Here is a 24,243-nt window from a genome sequence, read left to right on the forward strand (position 1 = left end):
CGTTGTGATCACCGTCCATTTCAGAGGAAGGAACGATTTTCCGGACTGAATCACCGGGGACCTCAACCACAAGATCAGTGACTCCCTGACTGACTGGCTCACCTGGATCTGTCGATCTACGGACAACTGAGATTTGTCCCATTTTGACAAAATCTCCTTCTGCAGGACTCTGGCGTGGAACTGGGCATAAGGTACTGCCTTGAAGGAGGCTACCATAAGTCCCAGTACTCGCATGCAAAACCGGAGCGAGGACCACTTGCGGTTAATCAGTAGTTTGACCACAGATCTGAGTCTGCAATTTGTCTGAAGGTTGCGGTTAATCAGTAGTTTGACCACAGATCTGAGTCTGCAGATTGTCTGAAGGGAGAAAAACTCTTGCTTCCCTAGAGTCCAACAGCAAACCTAGGAACTCCAGATGCTGGGTCGGCACGAGCACCGACTTCTTTAGGTTCAACAGCCACCCAAATTCTTGCAGGGTCTGCATGGTGATCGCTAAATCCTCCTCTAATTCTGAGGAGGGAGATGCCCTCAGGGGGAGATCATCTAGGTATCCTACGATCGTGATCCAACGTTGTCGCAGCAACGACAAAACTGGAGCCAGTACCTTGGTAAAGGCTCGGGGGGCTGATGTCAGACCAAAGGGAAGCACCACAAATTGGTAATGGGCTTCCCCGACTGCAAAAAGCAGAAACTTTTGATGAGGCATATGGGTATGTGCAGGTACGCATCCTGGATGTCTAAGGACGCCAGGGAGTCCCCTTGATGGAGCGCAGTGACTACTGAGCAAACTGATTCCATTCTGAACCTCTGCACTTTTACAAAGTGATTGAGGGCTTTTAAGTCCAAGATTGGACATACCCCTTCCTTCTTGGGAACCACAAACAGATTTGAGTAGAATCCCTGGAATCGTTCCGAGTCCGGAACCGGTACAATCACCCCGCGATTCAGCAAATCCCTTACCGCCCCCAACAGGGCCTCCCGGCAAATCGGGAATATGGGTATGCTGGGGGGAAGAATCTGCTTGGCGGCTAAGAGAGAAACTCAATCTTCTAGCCTGTGGAAATCAGATCGCAGACCCATTGGTCGAATAACCGGGAGGACCACCAGGCTGCAAACTCCCGAAGGGGACCCCCCACCCGAGACATGGTTTGGTGGCAAACCTTCATGCGGTAGCACTTTTGTTTGCAGGCTTATTAGGCTTGCGGTTCCAGGGACGTTTTTGACCGTCCGTGGGCGTCCTGTCGGGCTGGGGACGATTTTTCGAAGCTCCTGTCGGACGGAAAAAGCCATTTGTGAGTGGAAAAAGAGGGCCCTTGCCTACGGTGTGGCTCCTTAGCTTCCTTGGCCTGTGGGAGCAGTGTACTCTTACCACCTGTGGCATTTTTAATAATGTCATCTAAAGAGGCTCCAAAGAGCCTGTCGCCAAGAAAAGGAAGATCCGTCAGGGCTTTTTTGGATGCCTGGTCAGCAGACCAGCATTTTAGCCAAATTAGGCGCCTCAGCACCACAGCTGACACTGAAGCCCTGGATAACAGAGGGAGAGTTTCCAGGGCCATGTCACAGACGTACTTAACGTCTTGCTTAACGACTAGTTGGTCTGCTAGTTCCATGCAGACAGGGGAAGCCTGTTGCTCTCCCAATTCGCAGTGCAAACAAGGAACGAGCAACTGCCTCGGCCTTCCTGTCTGTGGGATCTTTGAATGCAGGAGTCCCCTCAACCGGGATCGTGGTTACTTTATTTAACCTGGATATTGGGGGGGTCCACAACCGGAGGAGCCAACCATTTCTTGAGAAGGCTTTCCTCAAAGGGGTAACGCACTGCCATGTATTTGGGGACCGAAAAGGTCCATTGCGGGCGACCCCATTCCTTGTAAATTAACTTTTCAAAATAAGTCAGATACAGGAATACCTTAGGTGAACGTGCTGGCTTGCGGGACCCAAAAGGGACCGGTACATCAGCAGATGGATCCGCCGGCTCCTGAATCTTCAGGGTATCACGCACAGCTGTGATAAGTGCTCCAACAAACACTTTGTCAGGCACTGACCCGGACGGGGACTCATCCTCGCTGTCCGAACGGTCCTGGTCATCTGACAAGACAGAGCAGGGGTCACCAGCCTCAGCAGGAACCCAGTCTGCGTCAGAGCTCTCCCCAGAGGAGGGGAGGGGGACAGGGGCTGCTTTTTTGCACCATTTTTCCAACGTGCCGCCTCCATCTTGGCAATGAACGAATTGAGGACCGCCGTCAGGGTGTCCATAGGCACTGGGCCATCCGCTGGTGACCCGGTTGCAATTGCCTGGATTTCGGGGAAAGAAACACCAGTTTCTGAAGCTATGCTGACCCTACCCTGTCTGCCACCCAAAGGGGACTTAGGACAGTGACAGTCCCACCCTCCTTGCTTTCGCTGACTGATGGGTTCTAACCCGCCGGACTCACCACCCTAAGGAGTTCCGCGCTGTTTACAGCAGTGCCTGTAGACCCCTAGCGCTCCCAGATGCAGAGGGGCCCAAGCTGTGTCAGTGGCAGTCCGTCAGAACGATCAGTGAATGATCGCTGAGCGATCTGAAAAACGTGTCCAGACTACATAGAAAGCTGTCCAGTGCTCTGTAATGACAAACAGGGAGCAGAAGACACAGGAAGCTGCTGCTAGTGCACAAAAAAACGTGGTCCGGCTTCAAGAAAATGGCCGCCAGTGTTCTGAATAGGGAATCACCGGAAAAATGGCCACTTGAAGCCCAGAAGCATGCTGTCCATTGCCCACACCGAAAATGTCCGCCAGCCAGCGCCATGAGAGGCAGAAAAAAACATGTGGCAGAGACACAGCACTGCACCGACACAGGGGCAAACCTCACAGGCGCGTCCCGGGAGTTCAAGCACTCAAGATCCAGGCACCCCCAGTCAGTCAGAACCCAGGTGAGAGCCCAGGGGCACACACACACTACTCAGCATCCATGCATGCCCCCCCCCCCCCCGTAGGAGATAGGGACAGGGGAGAGAAGAGAGGGGATGAGGGGGCCCCCGAATCGACCTCCCAGGGAATGTCCAGCTGCTCAACCCTGCCGAGACCGGGAGAGCTGTACTTACCAGTCCTGAAGAGCTGGGAGACATTCCATTGTAGCCAACTCCTGATCAGTACAGACATCAGTAGTCCGGTCAGATGTATGCCCCGGAGCATAAAAGCTCACCAACCACCTCTGGAGCTGAGGTATGTTGTGGCCTGCCGAGCCCTAGCTGCGACCTGCACACGTTAGATGGCCGGACTGGGGAGACTACAAGGAAAAGTGAACCAGCCTGTCACCCAGCAGGTTGTTGATAGAAGATCACAGAATCATTCATCTTGCACAAAAAGCAAAGCTTCTGCATCAAAAAAACACAGACCTATGGGCCCGCAGGGTTCCTAGGTCTATCTCCTTCACTAGGCAAAATAAAACCGAGGCTGCTAGGGCAGATTGTGGGGATTGTAGCCTAAGGAACCGCCCCCCTGGGCGGAACTAAGAGTTCTGAAGTGTTGTATTACAACTTTACCTAGTATCTCCTAGTGATAGGGCTAACAACCCATTTTGTTACAGAGAGGAGCTGTGTTGGTCGGTGAATATAAGAGAAATAAAAACCGCAGAGGTGATCAAATACCACCAAAAGAAAGCTCTATTTGTGGGGAAAAAAAGAAGTCAATTTTGTATAGGCACATCGTCGCACGGCCGCACAATTGTCACTTGAAATGCCCTGGTCATTAAGCAGCCAAATCTTCCGGTCTGTAAGCTGTTAATATATGCAGCTCTTTCAGAAAACAAATTCCATTACACTGTCAGTGTGGTGGGATTATTTTGTGGAAGTGCTGCATATAGAGTGCCTTGCGAAAGTATTCGGCCCCCTTGAACTTTTCAACCTTTTGCCACATTTCAGGCTTCAAACATAAAGATATACAATTTTTATTTTTTGTGAAGAATCACCAACAAGTGGGACACAATTGTGAAGTGGAACGAAATCTATTGGATATTTTAAACTGCGTGCAAAATTATTCGGCCCTTTACTTTCAGTGCAGCAAACTCACTCCAGAAGTTCAGCGAGGATCTCTGAATGATCCAATGTTGTCCTAAATGACTGATGGTGATAAATAGAATCCACCTGTGTGTAATCAAGTCTCTGTATAAATGCTACATATAACAACCGCCCCGTTAGATGCACAAACACAAGCGCTTACACCCCCAAAATAGTGTGTTTTTCTTCTGAGGACTGTGGAATTTCCCTCCTATTCAGCAGCTGCTTTAAATAAGATTTTATATCAAATAAAACCCGCTCAGTATCACTAAAGTCTATAAAATAAATCAATTCATCAAACGATAAATTAATCCATCAATAGAAAAAACAGCGCATAATACTACATTTAACAAAAAATGGCTATTAAGTGCAATAAATGATCAGGTAATCCAAAATACTCATGCATAAACTCATAATATGCATATAGTCCTGTAGTCCATAAACTCAAAATCTGTATCCAATCATGTAGTCCATCTCCAATATTCAATTATTATCCCCTGATGGTAAATTTCAATCTGGGAGAGATATGAAACAGTTCTTTAGACTTTTGACATGTATTGCACTTCTGCCCGAAATACACCTCCACGTGTGCACTCACACACACCCCACTCAGGAGGATCTGTGGTAGTGAAAAGTCCCCCTTTGGTATTACTCTTACCAGACTCAGCTGGTTTCACAAGCCTTATCGGAAACTCTTGTTGGTTCTTAATTCAGGTCTCCATCACCATCATATGTCATGCGTTCAAGATCTCAGAAAAGGATAATCATAAAAAAACGCATATAGTGTAATTCCATCACACAACAGAATACTTTATTTAATAAAAAACCGTCAAACATTGCACTCACAAACATAAAGTCTTTCAGAACATTGGTTCTTATATATACAGCTTGTTGAATCAGCAAGGTTGAAGGATAGTCCTACCGCCCTCAGCTGTGAGTTGCTCCCCGCTGATAGCTCCCGGTCCGGACACCTCTCCTCCTTCTCTCCTGTCAATCCTGCTGTGCTAGTATCGTATGGTTCCACCCTGATGCGTTTCGTCGTATTGACATCATCTGAGGGTGCCAGATGTGTCATATCTCTCCCAGATTGAAATTTACCATCAGGGGATAATAATTGAATATTGGAGATGGACTACATGATTGGATACAGATTTTGAGTTTATGGACTACAGGACTATATGGATATTATGAGTCTGTATAAATGCACCTGCTCTGTGATAGTCTCAGGATTCTGTTGAAAGCACAGAGAGCATCGTGAAGACCAAGGAACACACCAGGCAGGTCTGTAATACTGTTGTGAAGAAATTTAAAGCCGGATTTGGATACAAAAAGATTTCCCAAGCTTTAAACATCCCAAGGAGCACTGTGCAAGCGATCATTTTGAAATGGAAGGAGTATCAGACCACTGCAAATCTACCAAGACCTGGCCGTCCCTCTAAACTTTCAGCTCAGACAAGGAGAAGACTGATCAGAGATGCAGCCAAGAGGCCCATGATCACTCTGGATGAACTGCAGAGAACTACAGCTGAGGTGGGAGAGTCTGTCCATAGGACAACAATCAGTCGTACACTGCACAAATCTGGCCTTTATGGAAGAGTGGCAAGAAGAAAGCCATTTCTCAAAGATATCCATAAAGTCTTGTCTAAAGTTTGCCACAAGCCACCTGGGAGACACACCAAACATGTGGAAGAAGGTGCTCTGGTCAGATGAAACCAAAATCGAACCTTTTGAGCACAATGCAAAACGATATGTTTGGCGTAAAAGCAACACAGCTCATCACCCTCAACACACCATCCCCACTGTCAAACATGGTGGTGGCAGCATCATGGTTTGGGCCTGCTTTTCTTCAGCAGGGACAGGGAAGATGGTTAAAATTGAGGGGAAGATGGATGCAGCCAAATACAGGACCATTCTGGATGAAAACCTGTTGGAGTCTGCAAAAGACCTGAAACTGGGACGGAGATTTATCTTCCAACAAGACAATGATCCCAAACATACAGCAAAATCTACAAAGGAATGGTTCTCAAATAAACGTATCCAGGTGTTAGAATGGCCAAGTCAAAGTCCAGACCTGAATCCAATCGTGAATCTGTGGAAAGAGCTGAAAACTGCTGTTCACAAACGCTCTCCATCCAACCTCACTGAGCTCGATCTGTTTTGCAAGGAAGAATGGGTAAGAATTTCAGTCTCACCATGTGCAAAACTGATAGAGACATACCCCAAGCGACTTGCAGCTGTAATCGCAGAAAAGGGTAGCTCTACAAAGTATTAACGCAAGTGGGCCAAATAATTTTGCACGCCCCACTTTTCATTTTTTTATTAGTTAAAAAAGTTTCAAAAATCCAATAGATTTCGTTCCACTTCACAATTGTGTCCCACTTGTTGGTGATTCTTCACAAACAATAAAAATTTTATATCTTTATGTTTGAAGCCTGAAATGTGGCAAAAGGTTGAAAAGTTCAAGGGGGCCGAATACTTTCGCAAGGCACTGTATTTCAATTCTATATGTACTTTATATCAGGGTGCTATCTGCAGATCCCTACTTTTACTGATTCTTATTTTTGTTTTTTTTAGATTTTTCATAGTTTAATCTTTTTCACCAAGCATGAACACTTTAAGTGTCAAAACATTTTTTAGATTTAAACTATTTTCCATTTTTAGTCCCGTGATCCTCTTCAGCCTCTTTCAAACAGCAGCCATTTGAATGTACCGTATATACTCGAGTATAGGCCGACCCGAATATAAGCCGAGGCCCCCAATTTACCCCCAAAAAACTGGAAAACGTATTGACTCGTGTATAAGCCGAGGGTGAGACATGGCTGTCCATCCCTGTGTGTCCGTCCATCCCTGTGTGTGTGTCCGTCCATCCATCCCTGTGTGTGTGTCCATCCATCCATCCATCCATCCCTGTGTGTGTGTCCGTCCATCCATCCCTGTGTGTGTATCCATCCATCCATCCATCCCTGTGTGTGTGTGTGTGTGTGTGTGTGTATCCATCCATCCATCCATCCATCCATCCCTGTGTGTGTGTGTGTGTGTGTGTATCCATCCATCCCTGTGTGTGTGTGTGTGTGTGTGTGTGTGTCCATCCATCCATCCATCCCTGTGTGTGTGTCCGTGCAGCCTTGTGTGTGTGTCCAGCCTACCTGTGTCCCGAGCCTCCGTCCCGAGCCGCCGTCGTCCCGAGCCTCCTCCGTCCCGAGCCTCCTCCGTCCCGTGCCTCCTCCGTCCCGTGCCTCCTCCGTCCCGTGCCTCCTCCGTCCCGTGCCTCCTCCGTCCCGTGCCTCCTCCGTCCCGTGCCTCCTCCGTCCCGTGCCGTGCCGATGAATCGCCGCTCCAGGATCGCCGCTCTTCTCGGCGGCCATTTTACAATTCAAAAGCCGCGCCTCCGCCTCCGCCTGTGATAGGCGGAACACTCAATTTCCCAGCAGCCTGTGTTCCGCCTATCACGGACATCCTCTCATCCTCGTCCGTAGTATGAGAATGAGCAGATGTCCGTGATAGGCGGAACACTGACTGCTGGGAAATTCAGTGTTCCGCCTATCACAGGCGGAGGCGGAGAAGGAGGCGCGGCTTTTGAATTTTAATGTCCGCCGTCTGTCTGCTCGATACGCTGATCGAGCAGTCAGACAGCGGTGACTCGAGTATAAGCCGAGGGGGCACTTTCAGCCTCAAAAAAGAGGCTGAAAATCTCGGCTTATACTCGAGTATATACGGTACTCACTTTAGTGTTAGCTGTACATCATAGTTCTGGACTATCTGATAATATACCAACAAAGTCAGACAATGAGCGAGCAGGCAGCTCATAGTCTCCACCAGACTGGGTGATAAAGCAGGAGCACAATTGGGAGACAGTTACCACCTTATATCAGGAAAAGCCTGAACAAAGAGCTTAATGGTAGGAACAGCAGGTATTTTTATGAAAATTGTAGAGTTAAAAAGATTTAAAACAACTTTTTAAATTATATTAAAATAATATCCATTTACTGACCACCCCACAGCACTTCTGGGTAGGGGGTGCCCACGGCAGCAGCACACTGCTTCTACTGTGATTAGTCACAGCAGAAGCCAATCAGTGGGTGTCAGCCAATCGATGTCTGCCGGCAACCGCTGATCGGAAAGAGAAAGGATGAAGCTCTGCATATGTAAACAAGGCAGAGCTCGACCCTGCCAGCAGGGATGAGATGTATTTTCTTTCCCTGCAAAGCGAGGAAATAAAATACATCACATCTCTTACTTAGTAAAAGCAGCAAACATAGTACACAAAACAATGGCTAGGCAAACATTTAACTCTTTGATCGCCCTTAATGTTTAACCCCTTCCCATCCAGTGCCATTAGTACAGTGCATATTTTTAGCACTGATCACTGAATTAGTGTTACTGGTTCACATAAACTGTCAGTTAGCGTCAGACTGTCCTCTGCAATATGGCAGTCTGGCTATAAGTTGGTGATCGCCGCCATTAGTATATAAAAAAAAGATATATATATATATATATAAATTCTGGTATATATCCCACTGTTTGTAGATGCGATAACTTTTGTGCAAACAAATCAATATAAGCTTATTGGGATTTATTTTTTACAAAAAATATGTAGCAGAATACATATTGGCCTAAATATATGAAGACTTTTTTTTTTTATTGGATGTGTTTTATAACTGAAATTAAAAATATATTTTCTTCAAATTTGATTGTCTTGATTTATACAAAAGATAAAAAGAGGTGATCAAATACCACCAAAAGAACGCTCTATATGTGCAAAAACAATGACATAAATCTCGTTTGAGTATAGCGTTGCATGACCGCACAATTGTCAGTTTAAGTAAAGCAGTGCCATATCGCAAAAAATGGCCTGGCCATGAAGGGGGGGGGGTAAATCTTCTGGAGGTCAAATGGTTAAAGCTTAAAAGGATTGTTATAGAAAGAGATTAGAACTGCTTTAAAAACTGACACAATTTTTTGAGTTCACCGATATCTACAGGCATGACTACTGTTGGGTATGCAGACCCTTGCTAGCTCAGGTGTTTGTAAATGGATAAAAAAAGTACTTTTATGCATCATTCGAGGAGGCGACCAGATCCAGTGCGAATGACCGTGGCAGGAATCTGCTACCTGTGGCCAATGAGCCCTGTGCAGACAGGCACGGATAACTGGGTCTGCCTCCGACCAGTCACTGAAGTGTACAGAGCTCAGCAGCCACAGCTAGACAATCACAGGTGACAAAAACGATATGATATACAGAAAAGGAAATGTGCTGACATCTACCATTTTTTCTGGTGACATGATAAAAAGCATCACACACATAAGGGAGTATAGTCATAGCAAAGATACCTTATTTAACCACTTCAATACCAGGCCCTTACCCCTCCTTCCTGCTCAAGCCAATTTTCAGCTTTCAGCGCTGTCACTTTTTAAATGACAATTGCACAGTCATGCAACCTCTGTACCCAAACAACATTTTTGTCATTTTGTTCCCACAAATAGCACTTTCTTTTGGTGGTATTTGATCACCTCTGCGGTTTTTATTTTTTGCTATGACCGAAAATGTTGAAAAAAAAAGTTTCTCTGTTTCGGTTATAAAATGTTGTAAAAAAGTAAGTTTTCTCCTTCACTGTTAAGCTGCACTGACGGCCACTGATAAGGCGGCACCGATGAGGTGGCACTGACATGCAGCACTGATGGGCATTGATAGGCGACACTGATGGGCACTCATAGGTGGCAGTGAAAGGCTGCACTAATGGGTACTTATGGGTGGCACTGATAGATTGCACTGATAGGCATCACTGGCAGGCATTTTTAATGGGCAGTGATTGGCAGCTGCCTGGGCACTGATTGGCATATCCCTGGTCATCTAGGGTGGCATACCTGGTGGTCCTGTGTGGTGGCCATCCCTGGTGGTCCTGGCAGCATACTGGTGGTCATGGGTGGGCATCCGCGGATGGGGGGGCTGCGCTGATAAACAATCAACACAGACCCCCCCATCAGGAGAGATGCTGTCAAGTCACCTCTCTCTGCTCTGCACCCTCCTTGCTCACTGGAGCGCTGCGCTGTGGAGGGAGTGGAGCAGGCGTCTTTGGCTCTCAGCAGCTCGTGGAGAGGCTGAGACGGGTGTCAGTCAATGCCCCTGGCAGATCCTGACTCTGTGGTCCGGATGATGCCAGTTCCTGGACTGAAATCCATGACGTTAGCAGAGAGCAGACTTCAGCCCGCTCTCTGCTAAAAATGGGTCACAGGAGTGCAAATCGATTTGCACTGTGATCCATAGAAGTACCACCAAACAAGCTTTGGCTATACAGTGGAACCATGGATTACTAGCATACTCCGTTCCAGGAGAATGCTTGTAATCCAGCGCACTCTCACATCAAAGCAAATTTCCCCATAGAAGTCAATGGAAACTAAGATAATTTGCTCCGCATTAACTTCTATTACATGCAATACCACATGTGGCCAGAGGTGGGGGCGCTGGAGAGCCTCGGAAATACTCGGGGACAGCTCGGTTGGACTTGGACAGCCTCATACCGGCTCGGAAATTTAGTATTTCCAAGTGTTTGAGTGTTTCTGAGTATTTCTGAACGGCTCTAAACCGGTCTGAGTGTCCCCAGCGCCCCTGCACATCTGGCCAAATGCGAAACTGCACTGCCATTAGCTTGAATTCTGCTCGTTTTGCGAGACAACACTCGCAAACCGAGTCAGATTTTTTTAAAAAAAAGCTGCTCGTCTTTCAAACCGCTTGTTAACCGCGTTACTCGTAAACCAAGGTTCCACTGTACATCTCCTTTAATGTACTCTCTAGGCAGACAGTTTCATGGTAGTAATTTCAGATTCAGATTACAACAGCATCATGGTAGATTTTTTTTATTTTTATTATTCTTATTAATTCCTCATAACCTTCTTAGATATGATATGCTGCTGAAGACAATTAGCCACAGGTCATAGTTTATGAATTCCTCCACATGTGGCTGATTAGTATGATTAGGAGGACCCCTGCCCACCTCAAACATTTATTATGAATTATGCGTCATGTACACTAAAGCTCCTAAACTTGAGTACTGTGTACCTGTTTATAATAGTCCACATAAGTAATCTCACTGCCGTCCTTCCTCCGGAATGCGTCTGATGGCTTAGTGTTCCAATCGATGTCATCAACCCTATAAGTTTTATTGTTGTACCTAAAGAAAAGTGAATGTCAGTAAAATTATGCAGTAGAATTTTAAAATGTCCAAACAAGTTCAAAGAATGAATGTACTTTTAAAACATTTTCTGGGTGAAGTAGTATTAAATGCAAAAGCAAACATTTATTATATTGCAGCTTACCAATTCTTACAGTATGATCATCACTGTAAAATGGGGAGCAGAGGGGGGTTGTGTATGGATGGTCAGAAAAGTGCAGAAATGCGGGAAGGAAAGGCGAAAATTTAGAACCATTCCCGCAAAAAATAGATTTGTAGCAAATATTTTGTGCACGCAGGCATAAGTAGGCTCAAATATAGAACACCAACACTAGTGACAAAATTGTTGTGTGTCACTTATTGTTTTATCCCAGGTAGCAGTATTTAAGTAGGCATACAGAAGCTGGCACATTTTTAACCATGCACTATTCTTTGTTAATCATAGTATAGTTACATAGTTACAAAGGTTGAATAAAGACACCAGTCCATCCAGTTCAACTTGAGTGAGTGTCTACAATTGTCCCTATACATCGCACATTCACATTGGTCCCTACTCTCAAGGAGCCCACAATCCAAAGTCCCCATTCATATACTAAGGCCAATCTTGGACAGAAGCCAATTAATAAGCATGTCTTTGGAGTGTAGGAGGAAACCAGAGTACCTGGAGGAAACCCACACAGGCACAGGGAGAACATGCAAACTCCAGGCAGATAGTGTCATGCTTGGGATTTGAACCAGCAACCACTTTTACTGCTAGGTGAGAGTGCTAATCACTACACCACTGTGATGCCCTAATTACACCACTGTGCTGCCCTAATCCTTCCCTTGCTTTTGACAACATATGGAGGGTCAGCAAGAAACTTTGTTAACCTCCCTGGCGGTATGATTATTTCGGATTTTAGGTGCTAAAAGCGGTACAATTAATTTGCATGAAAATTTGGCGTTTTATATTGTAGTCCTGTAATTCTTAGCAATAACTCACTTAAATCTGTCCAAACCAGAGTCTAGCAGACATCCCGGGTATGATAAAGTTTGAAAAATGAAATCATAAATTATAATATAATAAATAATTATAAATAATTGTATCAAATAATATCACAATAATAAAAATTATTCAATAAAGTAATCAAATCAAAAACACTGAAATTTGCTCAGTTGCAGAATTGTCACTGTCATTACTTTTCAGTATTTGATGACGGATCTCCCCACAAATCGCTATCGCTCAATTCTGCAAGTGATTACAATTTATTGTCGCTGTTTTCTAGCTGGTCTAACATCATTTTTGATGTAAAGAGACATTTTTGGTTGCTATGGACAATCTCCAGTTTCCAGGCATAAAGAACAGTTTTTATTATATAAAACTACATGCAGGACACTGGGCAGAGCACTAGGGACAAAGGGGATGTGAAATTATTACATACAGCAATGTAATCTGTAAGATTACATTATACTGTATGTATACTGTGTGTTTCACTTTTTGAATTTGTCGCCGATCTCCATCCCCGTGCGTCGCAACGCTCGCAGAAAACGGAGATCAGCTCCGTGATAGATTGAGCGGAGCACGGCTCGCTCGTAAAGTGCGGGGACATCGCTGGATCCAAGGGAGAAGTAAGCGTCCTCCTGGATCCAGCGATGCAGTCCCAAGTCTGGCTCGGGGTTACCGCTCTTGGTATAAAAATTCCACCCCGAGCCAGACTCAGGAATACCGTCAGGGGGGTTAGGTAACCTATTTCCATTGCTTTAGCTTAGAAAGCTGCCATCACAGTTCATGGCCAGTACAAATATTATTGGGTTCAACCTGTCAGAAACTTTCAATGGTGTTAAAACCAATCTTGCTTTTGCTCACACTTTTGCTCACACTTGGCATTAGGCATGCTTCTTAGCCCGATACTCACAGACCAAAAATCGGCTGATTCAGCAGGAACTATCTTTTGTTTTTTATGTAAAGATGTCCATTCAACTGATGCGGGCTAGTGACAATTGCAATGCCATTCACTTCAATGGCAACCCGATGCATCCTCTATCATGGTTCTTTTCCTGGTTTCCCGAGCTGCGCCTGTCCTCTTTGGCTCGTACAGAATGCTGTCACTGCTGTGCATGCACAGCACTTCATCCCACACACACAGAATAAGTGCATAAATGTATGTTCTAAAGAAGACTGCGAGTAGGCGGGAAGGCTTATTTTACTGCAGAAGGGAACATGCATGTCTCTTCTGCAATAAAGAGACTGCCTAAACCAGTTTATTTCCACTTTACTAGGATGTGAAAAAATGTTTCAACACTCTGTCATTCCCTCAATATTCAAAGCATTTCAGGAGTGAAAACCAATGGTTCTATTGTCTTAGCAGAAAGGTAGGACATGGGGACTGCGATTAGGGAGTTATTCAGCCACCCTTACAAGGCTTACAGGTATGACAATAACATTAAGGAACATTTCACAAAGCTGCACTGTTTTTAACCGCTTGCTGACCATGCCTCCTGCACGAACCGCTGTAGCTGTACGGTGGGTGCTTTAAGCAGTATAGGGCACTTGTGCCTGCGGCGTAACATAGGAGCTTGTGCGCGTGACCGGTGGACCCGATGGCCACCGGCTACTCGTGATCGCTCCTGAGGAGAGAATGGAGATCTGTCAATGTAAACAGACAGAGCTCCGTTCTGTCAGGGGTGAGGAGAGCGATCTGTTGTTTCTAATGCTTAGTAACAATGATCGCTCTCCTCACCCAAGCAATCCCATCCCCCCACAGTTAGAATCACTCCCTAGGTAACACAATTAACCCCTTCAATGCCCCCCTAGTGTTAACCCCTTCCCTGCCAATGACATTTATACAGTAATCAGTGGCTATTTATAGCACCATCTCAGCAGGTTGCCATACTGTCCGCGCAGACTTGGTCTCAGGAAGTATGTACAATTGTATAAGATACATTTTCTAACAGAACACTAACTTTAGAGTCATTTTTCTGATCTTTGAAAATTATTAACTTAAAGTGGTTGTAAAAATGTTTCCTTTTCCTTTAAAGAATGATCTATAGCACAGTGCTTCTGCAGTGTCTTTTGTCCCTTTCTATGTTTTAAAATACCTGGTTGAACCTGACTGTTACTGTTTCCCCCCTAGGTGTACTGACCACGGCTGCTGATCCAAATACCGTGGTCAATTTATGTCCTTCCGTCATCTCACTGTGTTTTCAGTCTCTCCCCCTCCCTCCCTGTCAGTAGTCTGTGTTGAGAGCCGATCTCCTTCCCACCCCTTCCCTCCTGTCACTATTCCAGTGTGGCTGAAAAGTAATGTACATAAATAACTTCTATCCCCTCTATTTTAGGAAGATATCAAGTACGATATGTCAGTTCTTTTTAATAAATACATTTACAATTCTAAATATCTTCTTGCACAGCATCACTGTGCAGTCACGTGACTTCCCTCTGCTGGCTGGCATATGTCAGAGAGAAGCTCAGCCCCTCCCACCGCTCTCCTTAGTTCGGGGAAGGAGAGCGGAGGGAAGTCACGTGATCACACTGCAGCGCTGTATATTATTGTATATAAGGTATTTAGGATTATAATAAAAAATAAAATAAAATGAGGATGCTGGGACTGTGACATCATAATGGGCGGGGACATCATCTGGTGATGTCCCTATATAAGTCGCTGCGCGCCGGGTCCCTGCCATTGTGACCGGAGGCAGCGACGAGGCAACATCTCCAGAAGAGAGAAGAACAGAAGAAGAGAAGAACAGAAGATGGCGACAATGGCAGCGGCGACAGAAGACCGGGCCACCGCTTGTAAAAGAGCTAGAAGAAGGGGCAGTGGCCCGGCAAGAAGAACCGAAGAGGGGGACAAGACCCCCGAAGAGGGGGACAAGACCCCCGAAGTTGGAAGAAGAGGGTGGCGGCGAAGAAGAAAGCCGGGCTCCTCTCTTAGTAAAAGAGCTAGCAGAAGATAGCGGAGGAGTCCGGCGAGAAGACCCCCGAAGACGGAAGAAGACCCCCGGAGTTGTGCAATAAACTATTTTAACCCTTGTGTGTTTTTCTTTTACTTTTTTCACAGGTGAATAGGTAGGGGTACATTGAACCCCATACTCATTCACATAGGGTGGGGGGCCAGGATCCCCCTTATTAAAGGGGGCTCCCGGATTCCGATAAGCCCCCTGCCCACAGACACCGACAACCAATGGCCAGGGTTGTCGGGAAGAGGCCCTTGTCCTCATCAACATGGGGACAAGGTGCTTTGGGGTGCGCTTGCTCTTCCCCACCCCCTTTCTTGGCTGGCCGGGTAGCGTGCTCGGATAAGGGTCTGATATGGACCTAGGGGGGACCCCCACGCCGATTTTTCAGTGTAGGGAGTCCCCTTTAAGTGCATACAAGGTGACGGGGCTAGCGACGTCCATTTCGCTGACCCCGGCTACCTGGAGTCGCGCTCAAAATGAGCGGACTTTCCTCCGCGTGTGTGGGCAAGTCCGTTCATTTCAAAAGTACGGTGGATAGTTCGGCGGACTTAGTACGCCATATAAGTCCGCCGCAAAAGTGCCGTGTGTGGGCAAGTAGCTCGTTCGGAAAGTCCGGCGGAAAGTCCGCCAGACTAAGACCGCTGGATAGTCTGCTACGTGTGTACGCGGCAAAAGAGAATTTCCCTGATGTATTTTATAGCTAGTTTCTGAAAGGTGAAGAAAACAACGTTGATGTCCCAAGGAAGCATAGGGTGCTGCAAAGGGGACTTGATCCAAGATACACTTTGGATACAGTTTTTTACAAGGGAAAGCAAGACTGGAGGTTTTGGAATGAGAAAGGCTGAAACCGGTTCTTTCTGAGTGCTTATGGCCAAGTGATGGAAGATCTCACTTGTAAGAAGGCCAGAATGCAAGGCACAGAATCATCTCTGGGATTGAAATGCAAGGCAAAGGATTCCCATGTGCAATAGAAAACTGATCTGGAAGTGGCTTTTTTTCCTGTCAACAATTTAGGAATGACAGACTCAGAGACCCCTTTGTCCTTTAAGACCTGGACTCCAACAGCCAGAATAGATGGTCCAGCAACAGCAGACCTGGCTTGTTGGGAGGAGACCAGGGGTTTTTCAATTAGTCTGAGTATGTCTTTAAAATAGGTTCTGGGCCAGTCAGGAGCAATTAGAATCACAAGTTTCTTCTCTTGCAGACGAGGACGATTTTGCACTAGCGGCAAGGCATAGATAATCCTGAACTGGAGCCAGAGGATTATCAAGGCATCCAAACCCAATAGTAGAGGATCCTTGATACGAACAGAGATACTGTAGATGTTATTTTTAAATCTGGAGGCTGGGATAACTACACCCAGGGTCTCCCAAGTCTAAAATATCAGGTTAAAGATGTCCAGTTGAAGTGCTCACTCCCCTTGGTCAAAGCTGTGGTGACTGAGGTAATACAACTGCCAGTTGTCCACTCCTAGGAAGTGGACAGCAGAGATCCCTGAACAGTGTGTCTTCGTCTATAAAATGATCTGCAGGCTTCCTTCAAGTCTGTGTGGGTGCCCCCTTTGCGGTTTGATGTAGGCCACAGCTTTGGCATTGTTTGCCTGCACCCTCATTAGTTTCCTTTGTAGAAGGGGGATCCAGTCTTGCAGAGTGTTCTTTTTGATCTGACTACAGGATGTTGATGCTTGGCTTCCACCAATAACCATGTTCCCTGAACTCTAGGGAAATGGGACACTCCTGGGAACCTTGCAAGAGCTGTAGACGGAATTGGCGGTAATGTGTACGACCTTTAATGTGATGTAACAGCTGTTCAGTCACATGAGACTAAGCTTGAGTTTTACCACGTTTGAAAAGTTTACATTGTAAATTAAATACATTCCAAACCTAGTCAAGGGTTTTACAGTACCGGTCAGAGACACAGTGATCCTGTCTTACCTATCTTGGTTCCAATATGGGTGTAGGCTTCACCCTTTATGTTGGGTAAACTGCTAGAGTCCCCTTCAGGGACTGGTTTAATAAGAATGGACCAAGACCCTGGACCTGCATAGCACCTTACAATTAACCGTGCGAACTGCACAATGTGCTGAGGTGAGACCCCATGCAGGAACCAGTGCCCAAACAAACATTATAGGCCATACCCACAGAATGGGGACTGGATATGGCTCCCGGGGTTTTACCAAGTGTGGAACCAACCCAGATGCACTGCTTCTATTGTATTAGAAGACAATAAATCATTGAAGAATCCGAAGATAACATAATAAGTTAGTAAAGATAAGAGTAATTTCTCCACAAGGGAAAAGGTACATCAACCTAAGACACTACCAGAAAACTGACGGACTCACTGTGAAGTAGGGTTATAGGGGGGACACCCGGGCAGTGTGTCCAAAAAAGCTTGCCAGCGTTCAGTAACTAGAAGGTACAAGCCTATAAACCAAGGCCTACTTATACTCAGCCTGTGTCATTTATTGTATGATGAAGATAATATTAAAATATATATTAATAGATAATATAGTCTGTGAGATGAGCACTTATTTTTTTCAAAATCTTTAAACCCATCTGTTCTCCTCAAAACCAGTCTTTAAAAGAGGAAAACATTTTGGCTGCATGGTATAGATGTAAGTTGACAGATAACAAAAGATCGTTTGTAGGAAACATTAGATCTTTCAGTGCAGTGAAAAAAATATAAATAAATATAATATAAATATATAACTGGCTACAGGTCCAGAGACCAGAATTTCCTAGTACTGGTCATTATAACGCTGAAAACCTGCTGTCAAAGGTTGCCTTCATAAAAAAAGGAAGGAGGATTTTTTGGTTCCTTCAGCTATGCCATCACCTATCTGAGGCACTAGGAAATTTTTGTTTCTATTTAGCCAAAGCTTTACATCACCTATTATCCACTTAAGGACCGCCGCATGGCAATGTACGTCAGTGCAATGGCACCAACAGGCACAAGCACGTACATGTACGTGCTCGCCTTCCAGCGGGTGGGCGGTCCGTTTCGCTGCATGAGCGATCTGGGATGAGGGGATGGCCGTTGGTTTCTGGCCATCCCCTCTCGATCGCTCTTGGCGAATGAGAAGCTTCCCCCGCTGTGTATAGTAAACACAGGCAGGGAGGAAGTGATGTCATTCTCCTCGGGGTGGTCTTTTTGACCGGACTGCGAGGAGAACAGAGAAAGTAAGTGCACCAACACTACACTGACATGTAGGTACACATAGGCACACAAATCTCCCCCGATCGCCCCCCGCCACAGTGTCACTGATTGCAGTGATCATTTATTTACTGATCACTGCATTTAGTGTCAGTTGTGACAGTAAAAACTGTCAGGGCAGTTAGTGTTAGGTCCAGGGTAGCCCCCTACCCCCCCCCCATAAAGGTTTAACCCCCTGATTGCCCCTAGTTAACCCTTTCACCCCCTTTTGCCAGTGTCACTAAGCGATCGTTTTTCTGATCGCTGCATTAGTGTCACTGGTGCCGCTAAGTAGCTAGTTATTTTTTTAGGTTCACCGCCAGGTTTTTATAGCGCTAGGTACCCTGATATACTACCCAATAATAGTTTTAACCCCCTGATTGCCCCTAGTTAACCCTTTCACCCCCTTTTACCAGTGTCCCTAAGCGATCGTTATTCTGATCGCTGCATTAGTGTCACTGGTGCCGCTAAGTAGCTAGTTATTTTTTTAGGTTCACCGCCAGGTTTTTATAGCGCTAGGTACCCCGATATACTACCCAATAATTCTTTTAACCCCCTGATTGCCCCTAGTTAACCCTTTCACCCCCTTTTGCCAGTATCACTAAGCGATCTTTTTTCTGATCGCTGCATTAGTGTCATTGGTGCCGCTAGGTAGCTAGTTATTTTTTTAGGTTCACCGCCAGGTTTTTATAGCGCTAGGTACCCCCATATACTACCCAATAATGGTTTTAACCCCCTGATTGCCCCTAGTTAACCCTTTCACCCCCTTTTGCCAGTATCACTAAGCAATCTTTTTTCTGATCGCTGCATTAGTGTCACTGGTGCCGCTAGGTAGCTAGTTATTTTTTTAGGTTCACCGCTGGGTTTTTATAGCGCTAGATACCCCCATATACTACCCAATAATGATTTTAACCCCCTGATTGCCCCTAGTTAACCCTTTCACCAGCGATCACCGTATAAGTGCCACTGGTGATGCTGGTTAGCCAGTTAGTTATTTAGGTTCTCCGTCAGGTTTTTATATAGCGCCAGGGACTCCCATATACTACCTAAAAAAAATCTGAACCCGCTTATTGCCCCTAGTTAACCCTTTCACCAGTGATCACCGTATAAGTGTTACGGGTGACTCTGGTTAGTTAGTTTTTTATAGCATCAGGGCACCCACCATTTATTACCCAATAAAGGTTTAACCCCCTGATCACCCGGCGGGTGATATCAATTAGGTTTTAGGGTCAGGGTCTGCGTCGCCCCAGGCAGCGCTAGGTTAGTGCCAGTACCGCTAACACCCATGCGCAAAGCATAAACCTCCCGTAGTGGTATAGAATCTGAACAGATCAATATCTGATCTGATCAGATCTATACTAGCGTCCCCAGCAGTTTAGGGATCTAAAAAAAGCGTTGTTAGCGGGATCAGCCCAGATACCTGCTGGCACCTGCATTTGCCCCTCCGCCCAGCCCACCCAAGTGCAGTATCGATCGATCACTGTCACTTACAAAACACTAAACACATAACTGCAGCGTTTGCAGTCAGGCCTGATCCCTGCGATCGCTAACAGTTTTTTTTGGTAGCGTTTTATATTTAAATCCGGAAGGCAGTGCTTGGTTTTCGGGTTCCTGTACGTGGCTAGGCTCCCAAAAAGTCCTCCACATGTGGTATCCCCGTACTCGGGAGAATCAGCAGAATTAATTTTGGGATGTAATTTCACTTATGCCCATAGCATGTGTGAGCAATATATCATTTAGTGACAACTTTGTGCAAAAAAAAAAAAAAATTGTAATATTCCTGCAACTTGTGGCAAAATATAAAATATTTCATGGGCTTTACATGCCTCTCAGTCAATAGCTTGGGGTGTCTACTTTCCAAAATGGGGTCATTTGGGGGGGGGGGGGGGGGGGGGTTGTGCTATTTTGGCATTTTATGGGCTTCGAAACTGTGATAGGTAGTGAGGAGTGAAATCAAAAATTTGCACCCTTAGAAATCCTGAAGGCAGTGATTGGTTTTCGGGGTACCGTACACGGCTAGACTCCCAAAAAGTCCCACATATGTGGTATCCTCGTACTCAGGAGAAGCAGAAGAATATATTTTGGGGTGCAATTCCACATATAACTATGGCATGTGTGAGCAATATATCATTTAGTGACAACTTTTTGTAAACTTTTTTTTTGTGTCATTATTCAATCACTTGGGACAAAAAAAAGAAAAAAATTCAATGGGCTCAAAATGCCCCTCAGTAATTTCCTTGGGGTGTCTACTTTCCAAAATGGGGTCATTTGGGGGGGTTTTGTGTTATTTTGGCATTTTATGGCCTTCGAAACTGTGATAGGTAGTGAGGAGTGAAATCAAAAATTTGCACCCTTAAGCCCCGTACACACTATCAGATTGTCTGCTGAGTTTTTCCTTCAGATTTACCAAAACCATGTAGTAGAAGGGCCTGCCTGATTGCATACACATTGAAACTCCTAAGGTTTGACCTCATATTATATGGTTTTGGTAAATCTGAAGGAAAAACTCAGCAGACAATCTGATAGTGTGTACGGGGCTTTAGAAATCCTGAAGGCAGTGATTGGTTTCGGGGTGCCGTACACGGCTAGACTCCCAAAAAGTCCCACATATGTGGTATCCCCGTACTCAGGAGAAGCAGCAGAATATATTTTGGGGTGCAATTCCACATATAACTATGGCATGTGTGAGCAATATATCATTTAGTGACAACTTTTTGTAAACTTTTTTTTGTGTCATTATTCAAACACTTGGGACAAAAAAAAATTCTATGGGCTCAACATGCCCCTCCGCAATTTCCTTGGGGTGTCTACTTTCCAAAATGGGGTCATTTGGGGGGGTTTGTACTGGCCTGCCATTTTAGCACCTCAAGAAATGAGATAGGCAGTCATAAATTAAAAGCTGTGTAAATTCCAGAAAATGTACTCTAGTTTGTAGGCGCTATAACTTTTGCGCAAACCAATAAATATACGCTTATTGACTTTTTTTTTACTAAAGACATGTGGCTGAATAAATTTTGCCCTAAATGTATGACTAAAATTGAGTTTATTCGATTTTTCTTATAACAAAAAGTAGAAAATATATTTTTTTCTCGAAATTTTCGGTCTTTTTCCATTTATATCGCAAAAAATAAAAATCGCAGAGGCAATCAAATACCATCAAAAGAAAGCTCTATTTGTGGGAAGAAAAGGACGCAAATTTCGTTTGGGTACAACATTGCATGACCACGCAATTACCAGTTAAAGTAGTGCAGTGCGAAATTGTAAAAAGACCTCTGGTCCTTAGGCTGACAATTGGTCCGGGGCTGAAGTGGTTATAGGTGTACTCATGCAAAATAGTGTAAAGTAAGCAAAACAGTTTCAGACTAAAAAAAAAAAAAAAAAAAAAAAAAAAAGCAGCCCAAAACTTTTCTAAATAAAAAACAGCATTTGTTTTAATACTCACCTTCAATCTGGCATGGCTATATCACCAGCAGAAAGTCCTCTGCACTAGATGTTACCAGTTTGTCAGGCTGGATGACACCCAGCCAGCATCACCACTTCCTCCAGATCAGGCTATATTGTGCAGTGTGCCACCATGTGGACTTAAGATACGAGTACTACTGTACTATTATTATACAGCCGGGGGCAGAGTTGTGGATGACTTTGTAAGTTATTTTTAGTATTTTGAATTTAATTAGTTGGGTGCGCAGAAGCCAATGGAGGGATTGGAAGAGAGGGGTAGCAGACACTGAGCTGTTTGTAAGGTGGATGAGTTGGGGAGGTAGCATTCATTACAGACTGCAGGGAGAATAGCCTATTCAACCACTTGCTGACAGCCTTCCGCATATATACTGAGGCAAGGCAAAGCGACATACCTGTACATCGATCCATGCATGTGGTATTGTGGGCGTGGCAGATTCAATGTCTGCCGGACACCGCGATCGCAGTACAGAGAGGCAGTGTGAGGATCTGCCTATGTAAACAAGGCGGGTCCCCATTCTGACAGAGGACAACTCAGAGATCTGCTGTTCCTAGTGATTAGGAACAGTGATTTCTATGTTGCCCCAGCAAGCCCATCGCCCACACAGGTAGAACACACCCAGGGAACAGTTACCCCTTGAATGCCCCCTTCCATGCCAATGTCATTTATACATTGATCAGTTCATTTTGTTAGCACTGATCACTGTAATAATGTCACTGGTCTCCAAAAAGTTTTACTTAGAGTCAGATTTGTCCACGGCAATCCCGCTAAAAATCGCAGATCGCCACCATTACTAGTAAAAACTATTTTAAAAAGTCAAATTCCTAAATCTATGCTCTACTTATTAGACGCTATAACTTTTGCGCAAACCAATCAATATACGATGTTTGGGATTTTTTTTTTACCAAAATATGTAGCAGAATACATATTGGCCTGAACTAATACATTTGTTTTTCTGTAATTTTTTGGGGATATGTATTATAGCAGAAAGTAAAAAATATTGTTTTGTTTTTTTCAAAATTGTCGGTCTTTTTATAGCTCAAAAAATAAAAACCGCAGAGGTGAACAAATACCACCAAAAGTAAGCTCTATTTGTGGGGAAAAAAAGGACATCAATTTTGTTTGAGTACAACGTCGCACAACCACACAATTGTCAGTTAAAGTAAAGCAATGAGGTAAAATGGCCTGGCCATTAAGGGGGTAAATCCTTCTGGGGCTGAAGTGATTAAAGGTAAGCCCAATGAGGAGGGAGTTGCAGTAGTCGAGTTAAACAGGGAGTGAATTAGAAGCTTTGTGGTGTCATTGGTTAGGAAAGGGTGTATCTTGGAGATGTTGCAGACATTGAGGCGACAGGTTTTGAAGAGGGATTGGATGTGGGGACAAAAGGATAGTTCAGAGTCCCGGATTACACCTAGGACCTTGGCAAGGGGGAAAGCGTTGATAGTTTAGCCCTTGATTTTGACAGAGAAATCAGGGGAAGGGGCACATGGAGAAGGAAATATTATGATCTTGGTTTTGGATAGATTGAGTTTGAGGAAGTGGTGTGACATCCAGGCTGATATGTCTGTTAGTAAATTGGTGATGCGTGCGGAGACTGATGGAGTGAGCTGAGGAGTAAAGAAATAGATTTGGGTGTCATCAGCATAGAAATTGAATTTAAAGCCATGGGAGGATATCAGCTGACCCAGGGAGGAGGTGTAGATTGAGAAAAGGAGAGGTCCAAGAACAGAACCTTGGGGGACCAAGATAGAGAAAGGAAGAGAGGAGGAGGAGGAAGAATAGTTGTAAGTAACACTGAAGGTGTGTTGGAATAAATAGGATGAGAACCAGCGAAGAGTACAGTCACGGAGACCAAAGGAGGAGTTTTTTTTAAAGGAGGAAGGGTGGTCCACTGTGTCAAAGGCAGCAGAGACATCCAGGAGAAGTAGTACAGAATAGTGTCTGTCCATTTTAGTAGGTCGTTTACTCTCACGTCATCTAAGGGCTCGTTCACACCATACGTGTATAGTCAGGAGCGGGCTATTATGCCTGCCATTCAGGGACAGTGTACAGCGTTATTAGTGTGGGGTTGTCTCCCTCTAGCATTGGCTTGGACTTCCTGTCATTTTCTTTTAGACAAAACTAAGAGCAGAGCAAAGCATCGCGGGATGTGTATTTCCGAATGCTGAAGTTTTAATTCCAGCAGGACTGGCCTGAACTACTACTACCAGATTGCTGAGAAGAGAACAGACGGGCAAGAATATAAAAAGGAGGGTTTCGGCATAGATCGCTCTCTTGGGACGCCAGCAGGAGCTCTGTGTCAGTGTGAGCTGCTGCCAATTTGTGGCCTGCACAGCGGGGAGTCGTATAGCTGCATCCAAAGGGACCTCTGTGGACAGCATAATTTCTCACTTACAGTGGACTGGAGAGTGTTCCAGATCCTCTGGCGACGCCTGCACTTCAGATC

At 45.1% G+C, this 24,243-nt stretch overlaps 1 protein-coding gene across 2 annotated transcripts in view; it reads right to left on the bottom strand.

Annotated features, from left to right (window-relative positions):
• PIWIL4 (piwi like RNA-mediated gene silencing 4) overlaps positions 1 to 24,243 on the bottom strand; it is a 524,721-nt gene that overhangs the window by 226,183 nt on the left and 274,295 nt on the right. For both annotated transcript variants that reach the window (XM_077484954.1, XM_077484955.1), the window contains exon 9: positions 11,095 to 11,206. In XM_077484954.1, coding sequence (XP_077341080.1) covers positions 11,095 to 11,206 — 112 coding nt within the window. The remainder of the gene's footprint in view (positions 1 to 11,094; positions 11,207 to 24,243) is intronic.

This window comes from Lithobates pipiens, unplaced genomic scaffold (assembly GCF_037356315.1).
Source record: "Lithobates pipiens isolate NorthernLeopardFrog02 unplaced genomic scaffold, aLitPip1_a1.2 Scaffold_17, whole genome shotgun sequence".
Classification (NCBI taxonomy): Eukaryota; Metazoa; Chordata; class Amphibia; order Anura; family Ranidae; genus Lithobates; species Lithobates pipiens.